Genomic DNA, 18,170 nt, shown 5'->3' with positions numbered 1-18,170 from the left:
TTAAAGACATGATCTTCCTCTTTGTAATCATTCAGGAAAGCATCACACAGTATACGTTAATGAGTAAATCAGTGTGTTTCTAATGAAAAATTCCAAACCAGCTTATGGCAGTAGACCACACATTCTAATAAAAGCAGCAGAGGGAGGTTTCCTTCTAGCTCTCTCGGTAGGTGTAAAATAGGATAAACTATAAAGATGAAAGTCAACCTTAATACTTCCATTGCTAGATTAAAGTTTAGAAATACATGCAATGCTGGCCAGCAGGAAATTACAACCAATTGTATAAAATTTCTCTCCATATGAGCACAGCAAGACACTCAAATGTCCATTTTCAAAGTACTTTAATTCATCTCCCCACTCCTTACATTTCAAAGCACAAGTAGCTCTCTGCGGGCAACGACAATTCCATTGTATCCTAGGCCAATATCTGAGCATGTGCTTTTCTCTTCTCAGTGGCTAACAGTTATGTACAGTACAAAGAACTGAAATTATGGCCAGCCACATGCCGTTGGTAAATTAATTTCTGGTAAGATCATATTTTCCTGAAATCTACACATTAAATTTGTTTCTAACTTTAGTTTAATTTTTACAAATCTTTTCTAAATAAAAGATTTGAACAGTTGTCACTTTAGAGTGGTGGCAGAATGAATTCTAAAAACCAAGGGTAAATTTTATAGAATTTTTCTAATGTCTCCTACATGCCTCACTTCTTGGCAAATTTGTACCAAGGTAGGACTCCCAGTGAATGTCCACAATTGTAGATGTCAACGTGCTCATAAAATGCCCTCCCAAAAATGAATGTTGATAAATATTTATGAAAAAAAAAATCTTTAGCAGTGCCTATATCCTGTTCATTTTACAAACTGGCGTTCTTCCCATTTGAGACGTTTTTTCCGTGGCTGTACAAAGTCGTCATCAGAGTCATCTGTTGAGTTGGGACTATCTCTATCAGCACGGCAATAAGGCTGGGCAGGGAATTTTCTTTCTGGAAAAAGGTTCTTCAGCAGTTCCTCAAAATAAGCTTCCAGTTTCATGCCAGCATCAGCCACTTCTGAATCAGGCTGTTGGGGAAAGTCAACATATCATAGGTTTTATATTTGCAGTCCCATATAAAAAAAAAATGGGTAAGTCAGATGCCAAAGTAAATCAACTTGAACACACGAACACTACTAATAATTTTAGTTGAATAAAATTCATCTTACTCAAACTAAAATTCGTGGACTCAATCAACACTTTAACAAATCAAAATATGATATGACTGTGATACAGTTGACAGTAGCATTTGTAGTATAAAACTAGTATGCAACGATATGTTAGCACCTTAGTTAGCGCTTTGGTATTTTCTATCACTTCTTGGCTAAGAGAGAGTTTGTTCACACACAGTGACTTACAGCAGCTGGAGAGAGATCTAACAACCTTATCTCAGAGTACAATATTACTTCTGCTGAGTAGTCCTCATTTCTCTCCCCCATGCAAATATTCTGTACTGTTCAATGTGTAAGGAAATTTATATGATTCAACTGTCACCTAATATCATATCTCAACTCCAATGCAGGCCAGACACTGCTAAAGAAAGGGACCTATAATTATATTCTGCATATAAATTACCAGCTATGTGACTCTGCAAACTATTATAGAATCCACAGTTAGACTCTGGTAACAATGGTAGCTTCCTAGAAACACACACACACACACACACACACACACACACACACTACAGTATTTTCTGACCTCATTAAATTCAGCACAGTTTTGAAAGATCAGTCTGAAATCAGCTACAACATCTTCTGGTTTTGTGTACAATGGATGATGCAGTTGCAATCTATTTTTGATGGTTGACAAGTCCATTGGCTTCTTAATTATTTTGTAGTAGTCAGGCACCTAGAAAGGAATAGATGAATCTTCTCAGTAATACATTAGCATACTTCTTTGGCATTATCTGGGAAAGTGAACATCTACTGTGCAGATCTTAAGCAAATGACTCCTGCTATGAATGGAGAGAGCAATCTTTCTATCTTATTGAAAATAATTGGAAGGAATATATATACTGTAAACAGCAGTTATTGCAATGTCTCTAAAAGGCATATTATTCATCTAACATACACAAATTCTTAGATTCAATTTGCTATTTAAGATAGTGTCATAATGAAAATCTAGTCGAAATAAAAAAATTCCTTCCTGTAGCACCTTAAAGACCAACTAAGTTAGTTCTTGGTATAAGCTTTCGTGTGCATGCACACTTCTTCAGATACATGAAAATCTAGATAAGCTAACTGGAAATAAGTTTCCACAGAAACTGTATTTAGCAGCACATTGCAGGCTATCTCTGTAAAATCACAGCAAAACACAAACACATCCCCTATACCAGGAGAAATGTCAGAGAGCTGGGTCTCAATCTTTTATTATCTCTATTTTGGGCCCACCACAGGATGTACAATGCTATGTATCGCTCTAGCACACTCCTAATACCTGCCTCAGAACAAGGTGGTTTATCTTTTGATCAATTTGCTGTTGCAACTGAGCCAATGACAGCATATGGATAATGGCTCCTATTTACACAGGACAACCTGCTCTAGTTCATATTGCATAGGAACTTCAAAGTAAGTGGAAAGTGTCTATGGAGTGTTTCATTTTTATTGTGTAAACTAATCTAAACATTTTGAAACTGCCAAGCCCGCCTACTACTGGGCTGTTACAAATGCTGGAGTTCCACACACACATCTGTGCATGCAACAGAATTTTGTCTCCCTCTCCTATTCCCCTCAAGCTCCTGGCATGCCCTCAAAATCAGATGCGAAGGATTGGGAGATTTTTTCGGGAGGAGGGTTAAAGTTATGATGTGTAAATGCAATTACGCACATGATTAGCATTAGATACAACCCACAGTATTTACAGATGGCATTCATTCATTGTTACTAATTAACTTTGGAAATGGAAATTTTTCTGCAGAAAAATAAAGTCTAGAAAAGGTTCCACCCTACATTTTTGGAAAGGGGTGTTCTCTTTTCCCTTTTATTACACTGCTTATGCAAAGTTATGTATCTCTAAACACACTGCATAGTAAAACACATAATGGATGGCTCTTGGTAGCATTTACTTCAATGACATGCAGTAACTAATAAAAAGCTGCAAGAAGATCAGAAACTGAACTACTGCATTAATAAATGTACTTCAATAAAAATTGCCAGTTAACAACTGTACTCAGATATGAGACTCAAATGGCATGCTGCTTTTACATCAGCATTTCATCTCTCTCTGTTGAAATTATATACTGCATTGAAGCATGAATATAATATCTGACCAGTAATGAATGCCAACACAATCCTCACAGAATGTTAGTGGCAAATAAAATGACCATCATACCGTGGGAGGAACTGGATCTTGAAAAGCAAGGCTCATTTCGTGGCAGTAAAGGTACAGTAGTAATCTTTCACACTTCTGCACAATAGAAAAGATAAATGATTTCAGTTACACAGAGTACCACCTTGAAGAGCTAGAACAGCCACACAGTAGAAACTGCATTTTTCTGAGGCTACAGAAGACAGTGCTGAAATTCAGACATTGTGAGATCCATTCCCACCCTCCTAGTCAACTTTTCCTTCAGTGGCCTTTTTTTGCCACTAGTACATAATTTTCAAGATGTACTGACAAAATGGACTGCACACAGTTTGCAGGAACTCAAGAGGAAAAATTGTGGTGGCTTCACTCTTCCCCTGGTCCTGTTGCTTCTGTGTTATCCAGAGTGAATCCATGGTTTGACTTAGCATTATGTCTGAAAAACAGGATCATGGTTTGTCTTCCACAGAGAAACCACAAGTGGAAAGCCAAGAACAAACTTGGCTACAGCTCATGATTTGTCCCTAGGGGAGGTAAGATATGAGCTTCGGGTTGGTACATTAAGTCAAACCATATCTTAGCACTGCATAGTATAGCAGGACAGGAGGGCTGTGATTTTTCCTCTGAATACATGCAGGCTCATCTGTTCATGCTTAGTGAGGCTATTTGTTCATGCTACTACATATACCTCAAAGAATAGTTCTGCTAATTAATTAGCGTGCTTCCTAAAATTACAAAGAAAATGTGGGCATGACAACTCAAATACTCCACACCTGACACACACTTGATCTTCAAACCACTTTCGAAGTAAAGGAAACTCAGGAGTAAAAACCTGCCTGAGGTTCAAACTGCTCTGATTTCAAGTGAGGTTTAAACTCAAGAAGAAGCATCATGGGTCTCATTTGTCCACACCTTCCTGTTTGCAAGAGTGAAGTGTTAATATGTGTTCAGTGAGATACTACAAACTTCTGGTATCGAAAAGGCCATGACCAGAGCAGAACCCAGGTGTAAGATGTATTTAGGACATATTCTCAAGTTCTCACTACTTACTAAGAAATTACAGGGGTATAATAATTTTATTACTACCGTGGCATTTTTCAAGGTGTATTCACAATGCACAATTCATTTCAATGACTATACTCTCACCCTCTGATCCATAGGTGGCAATCCCATATTGCCTTCCAGTTTTCTTTTTTCTTCAGTCACATGACTTGGGCCATCACAATCATATTCCATTTCTGGCTTGAACAAATCGCGGCAGAATGTACAAATCCATTCTCCGCTAAACAAAGAGAAGACAAACAGGCATCAATCCATGTTCTGAATGTTTCTAAGCAAACTCTTATCTGCTATCTATAATGAGTTTTAGAAAATACTGAGGCTGAGATGAAGTCAACTGATAAAAGATAGGCCTTGCCTTCTGCAATTTTTGAATTTCTTCACCCAAGAACCATTTGTCATCTCATTATCAGAAAGAAAATCTAAGGGTGCATATGAACACTTAAGGGACTTAGAAGGATGTGTGAGGCTTGCTCTATTAAAATTATTGTCTTCACGGTGCCTCCTATTTCTCTCCTCTCAGACTTGCTTCCTTCTTCTCAGAATTATAAGCATGCAGGCCACGGCTATGCAACATTCTTTTGAATCTATTGTTCTCCCTTCTCACCAAAAGCAAAGTGCTACATTGGTGGGAGGAACTTGCTGGGAGGCTTCTCTGAAGATCGAAGGAATGTGGCTTGCCATTCCCCACTGGCTTCAACAAAGTGGCCCTTGCTAAAACTGTCTTCTCATCAGTACCTTAGAAAAAGCGTGGATGAAATGTTAGCTGCCAATGAGGCATCTGATCAAGGCCTGTATTTTAAAATGAGCTTAAAGATATATTTGCAAATGTTTGTATGTTTCATGCCGGGCAGAAACCAGCTGGCTAAGTACTTTGGCAGTTGTTTATCATCCTGCTCTCCTGAACAAGCCCCCCCACCCCCCCGATTTATAGCAGTAGCAGGAGACAAGTTTCTCAAAGTTGTAAAAGGGAATTACAGACTGGGAGCAAATGTTACACTGACCCTACATATTACAGAATACAATCAAGCTGCAAAAACACTAATTAAGAGTTGGTAAATAGTAAGATTTATTGTTTAACAGAAAATAGTACCATGTGCCTCCCATCAGACTCTAGCCATATTTTCCTAAGGTTTAAGGTATACTGAGAGAGTTAAAGGGCAATAAATTTTGGGAAGAGCTAATGGGAAAAGCAGCTGGCTGGGAAAGGGGGGTGTAAACTGAAGAGGCTTCTTTTGAAGCTGTTTTTACTGAGTTCCTTTTTACTTTGCAAAGGCCTTTTCTTCTAAAAAGCTATCTATGTTATGTATGAGATTTGTTGGCTTAATGTAATTATGCAAAGGATTTAGAAAGTAAGAAATGTTAGATTCTTATGTTAGATTCTTATTTCATTGATGGTGTGTGAGAATGTGAACCCAAGATCTCTGTTTAGATAGAATTTAATACCATGAGCCATTTGTTTTAGCCATTTGTTTTGGAATGCAGGCGCAACAGGGGCAAAAGGTGATCTGGTAATTAAGGTGCCTTGTCAAGGCAAATGTAAGATATATGGCTACTTGTCTGCCATTTATGGATAGAAGGAAATATAGCTCTTTGTCTCCCATAAAAGGTAATAGGAAATGGGTGTATCTTTTATGATTGGTTCTAGCAAACAGCCAATAGGAATTTCAACCAGGCTGATTGGACAGAGGCAGCCAAAGGAGGAGCAAGGGGGCTGGGCTGAGGAAATATAAGTGCTGGCCATCAGGGCTGGAGGGGGGCAGAGCTTTGTTAACCATATACCACTGTGCCTATCATTTATTTGTCTGACAAATAAATTATTATTTTAATTTCTCTATTGCTGCGTTGAATATTTCATTCCAGCTAAGCGTTAACCACAAGCAGGGTGCTACACCAGTAAGTACTAAAACTGCTGCCATTGTCAAAGGAAGCAATAGAAAGTCTATTATGCATTACAAATCACAGGCATATTGTGGTTTAAAAACAGGGAAGTAAATGGGGAAGGTTAAGCACTGCCCTTAATATTGTGCTGTTCTTGATTAACAGCAAAACAGAAGAGACCCCTACAATTAGAAGCATTGGGCAGATCACAACCACTGGAGAAAACAGAAATTTCTCTCCAAAAGCATTTTCTCAGTGTGCAAAATGTCTCCCTCAGCCTTTCATATTTGGATACATTATACTCTGTAACTGGGTGACTAACTTATTTTGATCTGAGTTAGCATGCCACAGGTGGTAACACATATATGTATGCACAGAGAAGCAGACACACGTACATGCATATATTCAGAGAACTTTTCTCCTACAACAGCGCTCCTGAAAAACGTAATTTTGCCTTTATTTACCATAGAAAAATACATATTTCTCCTTTGAAGGCTCTTAATAGCTTAGAAAACAGGAAGGAGTGCTCCTTCCTGCTTCTTAATTAGGTAAAATCATCTTGCAATGGTACTATATCAGAATAAGATGTGCATTTCATTTCAACTGCAAATTCTGTGTGTTTGCATATGCAGTTGTAGGAGAGGCTATCTGAGCCCAGAAGTGGCTCTGAGATCTTCGGATGAAGGGTGATATACAAATTTAATAGATACGTATTTTTCGCTCTATAGGACGCACTTTTTCCCCTCCAAAAATGAAGGGGAAATGTGTGTGCGTCCTATGGGGCGAATGCAGGCTTTCGCTGAAGCCTGGAGAGCGAGAGGCGTCGGTGCGCACCGACACCTCTCGCTCTCCAGGCTCCAGGAAGCTATCTGCAAGCCTTGCGCACCCGGGGGGAGTTCCCCCGGGCACGCAAGGCTTGCGGGCAGCAGTCTGCAGCGCGGAGCACGGGGCGCCCTCCGGAGGACGTCCCGTGCTTCGCGCAGGTGTCGGCAAGCCTTGCGCACCCGGGCGATCTCCCCCCGGGAGCGCAAGGCTTGCGGGCGGCAGCCTGCAGTGCGGAGCACGGGGCGCCCTCCGGAGGACGCCCCGTGCTTCGCGCAGGTGTCGGCAAGCCTTGCCACCCGGGGGATCTGCCCCGGGAGCGCAAGGCTTGCGGGCGGCAGCCTGCAGCACAGAGCATGGGGCGCCCTCCGGAGGACGCCCCGTGCTTCGCGCAGGTGTCCGCAAGCCTTGCGCACCCGGGGGGAGATCCCCCCCGGGCGCGCACGGCTTGCGGGCGGCAGCCTGCAGCGCGGAGCACGGGGCGCCCTCCGGAGGACACCCCGTGCTTCGTGCAGGTGTCCGCAAGCCTTGCGCACCTGGGGGATCTTCCCCCGGGAGCGCAAGGCTTGCAGGCGGCAGCCTGCAGCGCGGAGCGCCCTCCGGAGGACGCCCCGTGCTTCGCGCAGGTGTCGGCAAGCCTTGCCACCCGGGGGATCTGCCCCGGGAGCGCAAGGCTTGCAGGCGGCAGCCTGCAGCGCGGAGCACGGGGCGCCCTCCGGAGGACGCCCCGTGCTTCGCGCAGGTGTCCGCAAGCCTTGCGCACCCGGGGGGAGATCCCCCCCGGGCGCGCACGGCTTGCGGGCGGCAGCCTGCAGCGCGGAGCACGGGGCGCCCTCCGGAGGACACCCCGTGCTTCGCGCAGGTGTCCGCAAGCCTTGCGCACCTGGGGGATCTTCCCCCGGGAGCGCAAGGCTTGCGGGCGGCAGCCTGCAGCGCAGAGCACGGGGCGCCCTCCGGAGGACGCCCCGTGCTTCGTGCACGTGTCGGCAAGCCTTGCCACCCGGGGGATCTGCCCCGGGAGCGCAAGGCTTGCGGGCAGCAGCCTGCAGCGCGGAGCACGGGGCGCCCTCCGGAGGACGCCCCGTGCTTCGCACAGGTGTCTGCAGCCTGCCGCCCGGCTCATGGGGCGCCCTGAAGCAGAGCGCCCCTCACGCGGGGCAGACATCGGCCAGCCCCACAAGCTCGGGGGACAACGGGGAGGCGCAGCGCCGCCATCCCACTGTTCCCCGACCTGGTTTTGGGGGGGAAATAAAGGAAATTTTTTTCCCCTTTATTTCCCCCCAAAAAAGTAGGTGCGTCCTATGGGACGGAGCGTCCTATGGAACGAAAAATACGGTAGATAAGATAGATAGATATATCTCAAGTTTACATTTTCAAAATAATGTTTCTGTTAAAATAGCTGAAGTTGTATAACATACCACAAAAAATATTTCAAACATGACAAACAATAACACAGAACAAATGCAGTACTAGATCAATAGCACTCCTCAGACTAAATAAATGCGAACAAGAATGGAGAATGGAACAATGGAGCACTTTTTTAGGAATCACAATGCAAAACTGTGGCACCACAACTGTAACGGGTATGTCGTTTCACACATCCACAATCTGAACTACTGATGGCTCCTGATTAGCTTTAAAATTAGAAAATGACTGTATATATAAAAAAGAATGAAGGTCTGAGCTAATGTTTTATAGTCTAGTTGATTTTACCTTGGAAAATTCCTGAGTGTGGGAACATGACAAGTAAGGTGGAACACTTTAGGACATTTATCACAACACAAAAGCTCTCCTCCGTTCTGACACACTGCACACCAGTCCTCATTGGGGTCATCATCTTTCCTGCTTTCTCCAACATGAGGTGTCCCTATCCATGCTGCCTTGCCATTGGATGGTTGGTCACCTGTACTGTCTGGTGCTTCTGTTCTCAAGACGGTTGCTTCAGATGAGCGATTGCGATTGTTATTCAACAACATTGAGGTAAGTAAATTTCCTGGAAACCTAGTCTGTAGGGAAAAAGAAAAAAGTATGCAGCCTGAAAAGAATGTAAAATTGTTATATACATGTGTGTATAAAAATGCACACAGTCACGCCTCTTCTGCAGTAAGGGTCTAGCTAATTGCATCAACTACTATAACTGGATAAATTTATGGCTTTAGAAAGAGCTTCCAGCATTTTAAAAAACCCCTGAACATTTAGTTCTTGAGTGCGAAAGAGTAGACAGCATGAGTGCTCTATGATTTCCCAGATCAGCATGAAGAACGTAGAAGTTTTCCTTTGTATTCTAGCATAATATAAATCCTGAGTAGAACAGTAACAACTCAGCCAACTTAATAATTACCCTCCCAAATTTAGAGACTATTTTTATAACTTTGATTACATTTTGCTTCCGGGATTCTTCATCTGTTTCTTGCTTCACTATTACAACAGGGAAATCATAGTGTTCACTTGGCACACCAGACTCTTGTTTTATTCTGATAGGCTCCAACATGACCACAGGGACTCGCTGGGTTGAATCTGCACCTGATGGTCTGCTAGAAGAGCCAGAGCTGTAAAAGGAAGAAGTAGTGGGGAAGAGTATAAAAGATCAAGCAAGACTAAAACAAGACTATTGTGACATGTTCTAGATAATTTGAAGAGGGTGCTACATCATTGTATGAACCAGTCTGTGGTATTTTTTCCACATTTGATCATTCAAAGTTTGTGCTTCAACCATGACAACACAAAAAATCAAGTGCTTTAAGTGAATAGTTACCACATTAACAAAAAACAAAAATATTCCTCTCCATCAAGTTCAACTACAAAAAAGGGATGGAACTAACATTCATCTGCAAGATGCAAGAAACAAATATGATAACCAGCACCCATCTTCATTTTCTTAGATTTCTGTATTGCCAGATAAAAACATTTTAATTGGATAATTCACACTGACAAGTTTTTTCAGAGCCTATTATTTTTGCTTACCTGCCTCGACTTCCAACACTAGAGGCACTGGGTGAACGAATTGGAGGATGGACAACCGCACCTGAATTAAAAAAAATATATTGTCAAAAAACTTATTTTATATAGAATTAAAAACTTCCATTAAGTTGATCACATGATCTTAAGATGTAAGCTTAAGTTAAGCATTATTTTGATTTCCACTCCACTGCCCCAATACTGCAGAAGAAATCAAGGGAAATAAATTATGAACAGCAAAAATAAGTGCCCAGAGCCCCTGTGCTACAGATAAGAAGGTGCATGGGGACATCCCTGAATAGGGATGAGAAATATTTTATCTCAAGGCCACATTCATGGCTTGAGGGATGAAAGAGCAAGCGTGATTCATTGCATCTCCACCTTAGTTAATTAGAACTAGGATCTTTCCTATCAAGCACGTACTTCTTGCAAGAAATGTAGCTTTCATATTTTCCTCAATTCAATGAGTCAGTGTGATTACATCCAGGCTGAAATGTGCTCTTTCAACAGGGATTCAGTGTTCTGCTCAGCTTCTAAGAGTGTTAACTCTAAGCACCAATAGTTATCAGAGTGTGAATGACTCTTGTCAGGCTCTCTTAATCTAGGAAACTAAAGCTACCTGGGCCTTCAGTGATAGCACTGGATCAAGGGCACTGCCAGCCTACATACCTGCTCATTTAGGGGAAATACAAATCTATCTAGAGCCGGTGATTAATCAATTTTGGGACAAGAGAATAACCCACCAACAGTAATCCATTTTATCAGAATATTAGGAGTTTATTAATAAATAATAGCCATACCTGAAAGGCCTGGAGATGGCACTGATGAATTTGGGGACTGGACAGTTTTGCGTGAAGGAGGTTTGGGTTGGCTCTGCTCATCAATCCCCTCTCTCCTCCCAATGCTTTCCAGTGAAATGCTTCCTGCACAGTCAATCTTAAAACAATTAAGAGATAGTTAGGCCAGAGAGGCTCAATGCCACCACTTTTCATTACTCACTAATTCCAAGACTGCAACAGGTAAAACAAACAAATGCAGCATACATATAATCCAACTAAAATTCCCTCCAAGAGTAAAGGGGGTGGCCCTCAGGTGACCAGCAAGGGTGTTTGCATACCTGGGGAAAACTAGGAATGCAGAAAAGTATTTGTCAGAGCTGCTTCCAGATCCTAGCTCACAGAGGATCACGCTAGCCAGCGATCATTAAATAAAAGTCTTTATTGAGTTACAGTTTCCATTCTCAAGCTGCTGCGTGCAACTCTACGTCTCATGGTTAGATCGGCGAAGCTCCATCTGAGTCTCCGCCCCTTGTACACCAACTTAATATCCTAGCCCTGCTCCACCTTTTCCGCCTGACTGTTCTTCTCTGGGTCCCTCTGCCCCCCGGGGTCTCTTCCTTCCGGGATTCCTCTGACGCTGACGCTGACCCCCCTGACTCTTCTCCCTCCTTTCGGCGGGCTTTAGGACCTGGCTCCCTTTCCGGGCTGCCTACTGCGCCACCTTCCTGTGCATTTGAACTTGTCACGCGCGCCCAACCTTCCACCTTCCGTCTGACCGTTTCTTCGCTCCCCGATGGAGGTGTGGCCACTCCTGACTCGTGCCCTCCCCCCTGTTGTGAGCTGCCAGCGCTTGATCCCTGGCGCCCTTCCTCTTCCCTGCTCTCTGGCGGTGACGCTGGTCCTGATTTCCAACTGCTCCCCTCTGAGTCCCCTCTGGCTCTATCTTCCTGGGGTGTCCCCCTAGGCTCCCCCCTTGCCCTGGCCACTGGTGCTCCTTTCTGTGAATCTTCTGATTCACTGGAAAGACTCGGAGATCTCGGGTCGTCGTCATCACTCATCTTTTCTTCTGCCTCCTCTCCCTCGCTCTCTGTTTCCTCCCTTGCCCTTGCCTCTGCTCCTGAACCCCTGACAGTATTGGTTTAATTTTTTTAAAGGGGAAAAATCTTCAAAATATGAGAAGACACAAAGGGCTGTGTAGGTGCAAATCTTGCCTCTGTTGAATGGCCATTGGGAGCAGTGGGTTGGGGGGGAATTAGGCTCAAAGGATGCTTGCCCCCACCGTTTGCTTTAAGCTGGGGAAAGAAATCCTATTTTGCTGTTGAGAGATGCATTCCCTTGGGGAAATCTGCTGCAAGAAATTCGATCAGGGACCACAAGTTCCCCACCAATACTTTAACCTGTTAAGAGCTCTGTCCTCTTTGCATCTCAAAATGTCTTTTCTGGGTAGTTCATTAGGATTGGAGGAAAGACACATCCTTCAGTACTAATTAATTCCTCCTCCAAGTGTTTTTTAATTGCTAAAAAAGAGCTTCATGGCCTGTTTCCTCTCATATTTCTCCCACACACATGGGACAGAAGGTTTAAATTTTAATTTACAGATTTAATCCTCAATCCATCTCCATCAGGACCTGCATATATATATTATAAATAGGCTTCTTAACTAGGCTACATACAGTGCTCAACACTGAATATAGCTGTTTGATTTCACAACCACTGCCAGACCTTTACAAGCGCTCAGCCTACAAATCATCCAGGCAAGCTGGCTAGCCCCATAGCTCTACTGGGAGGGAATGTGTATGGACAGCCCACGGATAACTTGGCAGAGGGGTGCATGTTCTGCTAAGGGAATAACTCTAGGCAAGAACCAATTTTATGGAGTTAGGAAAGACAATCATGTCAGGGCTTTTCTTTAATATATCTATCAGATGAAGAAGTAACTACAAAGTGGCTTGATGTCAGAATTTCCCAAAGAATTCTTTTTTGAGTGTTTGTACATATGACAAAGTCTAGACTATAACCACATAAAATATAGGCTCTTAGCTCTGCTCTTAGCACCAAAATAAAATAAGGGCAAACAGGCAAAATCATACTAACATAAGCCCCAGTTACTTCTATATAAACGGGTGGAATATGACATACTACTGATTTGTGGACTAGACTGTTTTCTGTGTAAGCTGTCACATTCCCCATCTGCCAATTCAACACATGAAAGTAATAAAGCTTTCAAGAAGTCGAGATACAAAACATAGCGCAATATCCATCTTACATCAGGAAGAGAAGGCAGTGTATAGGAGCCACCCATTGTTGAGGACAAATCAATCATAGGTGTAACAGGTGTTTTCCCATCATATCCAGCAGCACTATTAATGGTAGGACTGGAGGGAGTGGATGTTGTACTGCTGGCATTTGAGGGAGCAGCTGAAGCATGTCCACTGTTGATTTGCCACTACAAAGAACAACAACTGTATTAAGGAAATAATAGTTTATCATATACACCAATAATAAAACTGCAGTGCACTGGGTTAATCTGCCTTTATATCGCTTTGTTATAATATTTGCAGTACCTTGGTGGTGTGAGGTGATTTTGCAAAATTAGATGTTAACAGAAAAAAAATGTTCCAAGCTGCTTTCAGTTGAATGAAATTATTGGTTGCCAAGTTACAGTGAACACTCAGGTTTTAGTTAACTGTGGTTTACACTCAGGCACCAACTTCTCTCGAGCTATGTTAACCTTTGAAAAGGGGAACAGATACATATATCTTGTTGACAGACTAAAGTTGTAGAACTGTGCTTAGCACAGAGTTATAGTAGTGGTCAATAGTCCCATGACAGTGGGTGCTGCCATTCAATTGCAAGTTGGAAGACAACGTGTCATTGCAATGTGTATTCTCTACAGTTTTTACTTTTACATGAAAAGTTAAATAGCATTATTAAAGGTGTGTCTCCTTTCCAATAACACCTCTTTTTTTTTGAGGAGCCCTAATCTCTCCCTGCTCTGCTCTGTAGTTAAAACAGATACATTAGACACAGCTGGAAGTATTTTTCACTCAGAGAGATTGTTATGGACAGCAAAGTAGCTCTTATTTACTTACTTCTAAAACCTGCATGTTGCACAGATCAGCCATGGCTTCAAGAGGAGTGCCAGTCATATCAATAGCAAAATCTCCCAGTCTTTTGGAAGCCAATTGGTTCCACCAGCCTTCAAAGGCAAGCCATTCTAATAGGTCCCCCATCTTTGTGGAGGGGAGAAGCTGCTAAAAGTCTAAATCTCAGCAGGAAATGATTTGACCATTACAAGGAACTGGCATTAATATTATCCACCTTAAAAAGATCACTCTCTTCCTGCCCGGTTGAGAAGACCAGATTCAGATTGTGATCAACCACAAGTGTTGGTCTGATGACATGTTGGGACAGCCCCACAGTTGTCATGGAGGCCACAAAGTTCCAAGCCACCTCAGAATGAGTGGCCTCAGCATGTCCTCCAACACCAACAACTTAGTGTGTGGGTGTGTTTCTTCAGCTTCCTAGCTCAGGCAGAGAGACTGTGGAGCAGGGAGTGAGGCAGGCAGTAATCCAGCAGTATCCCTAATAGGTCCTGATTGCCCAAAGCAAGACACACACACGCTCTAGATCGCAATACAAGGTTTCTTAAAGAGTGGTCACAACACTGTCTCCTGCTTGAAGGCAGTTCACATAATTCGCTCTTTCAAAGATGCATTTATCACCTTCTGGACTGGTCTTGTCAATCTCCTTTGGCTAAACATAATTACCCAAGAAGGGCAAGGGTCAAAAACCTTGTCTACATCATGGTCCCTTCCAACTCTACAATTCTATGATTTTATGAGGCTGCAACAACTGAAAATCATTCCAAGTAACTAGACTACAAGGTGCTTCAGATGCCTTCATAGGAACTTCTTCAACAGTGGTGTCAAGATCAGAGTGGATATGAGCAATTTTGTCTGCAAAATACTTAAAAAACTTGTTAGAGCAGGACTCCATGTGGTCAATATATCCTTTCTAGGGTTCTGCCATAACCTCTTCGTTGCTCCTTTTAAGTTACTGTACTCCAGTTAAGTCTTTTGGAGGCAGGGTGTTCAACAATAAAAACATTTTACCTGTTTAATAGCTTGCTGTGCCAAAAATGCCATCTGCAGTGGATTGGGCCGTACAGCTGACTGTGGTATATTCTGATTTTGAGGAAACCTCATTGGCTGAGCTGGAGGAACAGAGCCATTGGGTTTGAGGCTGTGATTCTGAAAGTTAACCAAACGTGGAGGTGGCTGCTAGAAAGATAAAACAAAGTTCTTAGTTGTTTAAGTTGGCTGCTGGGAAGATAAAACAATGTTCTTAGTTTTCTGTAAGTTAAGAGAAATCCATTCTCATATTTTCACAAAAAATGAGCAGTAACAGTTTAGAGTACTGTGGGATTCACCCTCAACATAAAGCTATGTAGCCTGGTAACTAACAGTTTCACAATCTGCTTGAACAGGGAAAGCTACACAGCAATATGACAAGAGATCTCCTTAAGATGTCTGTAAGCATTTAGGAAATCTACAGAGGGGACTGAACTCTTGGACAGGTAAAACATACACTGGTGGTCATACAATATGGTGTTACTATAATTCTGTGAAATGCATAAAGTTCATATTAACTGTCTTTAGAGGTTGCCCTGCTGACTTCAGTTTTCCTTTTGAACAAAATACAAATGGCTAAGGGTCTTCTACTCTGGACTTGCCCTAATTTACCTGAGGAGGTGGTGGTGGTGGAGTCTGGTACATGGGCCCTGCAATTCTAGGATTTGGGAGCCCCACAGGACCTGCCCTCCGTTGAGCCTGCTGCCTCTGAGCGAGGACCTGCTGCTGCATGTGCTGAAGTCGCAGTTGAGCTAAACTGATCTGTGTTGGGAACTTGGATAGTTGATTTGAAGGTAAGCCACTTTGTGGCTGTATGTTTGGTTCCATCACAGGGCTTTTAGGCATGTGTGGTGGGGTCTCATTATCTTCAATTACCAGAGAACCTGGATAAAAATAATTATATTTACAAGTTAAGGATTTACTGTCTACCATTAGGCAATGCCCTCTGCCACATTAACCTTTCTGGCACGTGTCATTGCCAAATATCTAAACTAAAAACCCTTCTGTTAACTCTGGAGCTAAGTTGTTCACATACACTTTTATTTAGCTGCCTAGACCAACACAAATGTAGTCAGATAATGGTCAGATATTTACGAGCTGATAAGTATGTACTTATCGGTCATCCTCTTAACCTAGCAATGCAGGGGGTTGGACTACATAACCCTCAGGGTCCCTTCCAACTCAACAATTCTATAACTCATTCCAAGACACTGATGGCCACTTCATCATGGCAAATTTCCTACAGGATGTCACTTCCATGTAGGGATTAATGGATCAGCCTAAATTCAGTCTGTGTCCTTTTCTTATTTGATCACAACAAAGTCTCCTCCTTCCCACTTTAGCATTTAATGTATAGATCTTTTTCTTTCAAAAAATCAGAATGAATTACATTTAAAAAGACATTAAAAATATTTACAAGGTTACCATAGGGCCAACTTTAAACATTTTCTCTCTCTTTACACGTAATAGTTGCCTGGAAGTGCTAGAAATATGCTGTGCAAGTTGAAAAAGTTGGCATTAATGCCCCTGAAAGTGGCAGGACACAATGATTTGCTGTGCATCCTAGGGACTTTGTATAGAAAAAAGATAATTGGCCTACTGATCTGTGGCAAGTAATTCCACTTCTGCACATCCTTCCTGCCTTGGATGACATTGCTCAATGGATTGGACCTCATAGCTGATACTCAAGATAAGTAATGTCCTTCAACCTAATGAAGTACAATTCAGCTTGTTACACTGGGAATGAAGGCATTCTTTGTATCTTTGTGATGTCCTGAACATTTTACAGAGCATCATAACTGGTGAGACAAGCTGTGCTCACATATCAATCCTATGGTTTCCTTTTCCTTATCTTAAAACAATGTAACTTTTGCCCTGCCATAAAATAATGAAACTTTAAGCAGTTCCCTACTGTAAATCCATAAAACCTTGAACTGACAAACCTCTATTGCATGTGTCGCAAAACAACAAATTACTAATTGAACCCAATTAGCCAGGAATACTGTTTTCACAGATATAGCAAGTTGCAGTAGAATCTCTAATTGATAACTTTTAGTATGCTGAGATGCACTCCACATATTTTTCCATGTCTAAAAGAATCTTGTTTGAGTTAAAGATATGGAATTTGAATCTTGAATTTATCCTATTCCTTTCACATATATAGCCTAAAGACCTTATGGAATTGAAATTTTGATGTAACTTAGAATAGTTCCCCCACCCCAAACTGTGTCAGTTTTACAAAAGTATCAAATTTTTGTTCTTCATGGGGGAATTTAGTATAAACATTCCCTCCTTTGAGATTCTCTTCAGTCCTCTCTTTCTGAGACTCACAGCTTGCACCCTGGTAATGAAGAAAGGTACCTCAACTATTTGATTGGTCTGATTTCTGTAATGCTTTGTTTCTGAGTTACCTCATTATACTATGTTTTTATATGTTATTGACTAACCTCACTTTATTTTCTGTAATGCTGAACTGGTCTTATTAAGTAGAAGAAATGTGTTATCTAAATCTGCATGTCTGAGGCACCTTCCTGGATCCTATATTTTTGTATACTGATGCAGAGAGATTAACCCTGCTCCACCTTAACGTGACATCTGTAAAAGGAGGAACTAGTGTGCTGCTTAACCAACAAACTGAAGGTTTACTACACTGAAGTCTTGTCTAGGACCTCCACCCTGAACAGAGCAAAAATTGCTTTAGATCCATGCAAGCACATTCTTTATCTGTACAAAGTCCTTGGGTGGGACAGAACATAATGCCCCCATTGTTCTTAAGAGCATTTGTGCCCCAATTTTCAATGTGCACAACAGGAAACATACTTTCTAGCCACTCCAGGCAGCTACTACCTATTAAAAACAAACACCGAGAGTCTGCCCTTGGACTATGCCATAGAATCTTTTGTGTGGGTGGATTCTAAAAAGAACCATATTCCAATCTGGGATATGCAGATCAGGTGAGTTTGCTTTGGAAATACACACCCCATCTGATTCCTTGAACATCCCTACCCCCATCTTTGAAATGTAATGTACTTGATACATACATGTGTCGTGTGACAGCACATTTTTTCAATGTGCTTATGCATGCAGTACAAATCTAATTGGGGATTCCTACCGCCTGCACAGGCAACAAGACAGATGTGTGTATTCGGAGCATACACAAAGAACACAAAATGTCCTGTCAATAAATGATATCTCTATGTAG

At 42.3% G+C, this 18,170-nt stretch overlaps 1 protein-coding gene across 2 annotated transcripts in view; it reads right to left on the bottom strand.

Annotated features, from left to right (window-relative positions):
- Positions 1 to 324: 324 nt before the first annotated feature.
- Positions 325 to 18,170, bottom strand: part of TRIM24 (tripartite motif containing 24) — a 42,819-nt gene continuing 24,973 nt past the window's right edge. Inside the window, exons 9-19 of one of the 2 annotated variants that reach the window (XM_081023977.1) lie at positions 15,581 to 15,852; positions 14,951 to 15,115; positions 13,102 to 13,281; positions 10,857 to 10,992; positions 10,063 to 10,123; positions 9,479 to 9,647; positions 8,812 to 9,104; positions 4,483 to 4,618; positions 3,364 to 3,438; positions 1,732 to 1,881; positions 325 to 1,061 (exon numbers count right to left, since the gene is read on the bottom strand). In XM_081023977.1, coding sequence (XP_080880103.1) covers positions 852 to 1,061; positions 1,732 to 1,881; positions 3,364 to 3,438; positions 4,483 to 4,618; positions 8,812 to 9,104; positions 9,479 to 9,647; positions 10,063 to 10,123; positions 10,857 to 10,992; positions 13,102 to 13,281; positions 14,951 to 15,115; positions 15,581 to 15,852 — 1,847 coding nt within the window. In that variant the 3' untranslated portion in view covers positions 325 to 851. Of the gene's footprint in view, positions 1,062 to 1,731; positions 1,882 to 3,363; positions 3,439 to 4,482; positions 4,619 to 8,811; positions 9,105 to 9,478; positions 9,648 to 10,062; positions 10,124 to 10,856; positions 10,993 to 13,101; positions 13,282 to 14,950; positions 15,119 to 15,580; positions 15,853 to 18,170 lie in introns of both variants that reach the window. The other variant, XM_081023976.1, reaches the window with a different exon arrangement.

Source organism: Podarcis pityusensis (genome assembly GCF_964106645.2).
Source record: "Podarcis pityusensis genome assembly, chromosome: 10".
Taxonomy (NCBI): Eukaryota; Metazoa; Chordata; class Lepidosauria; order Squamata; family Lacertidae; genus Podarcis; species Podarcis pityusensis.
The sequence above is the reverse complement of the archived record's forward strand: the minus strand, read 5'-3'. Positions and strand labels throughout refer to the sequence as shown.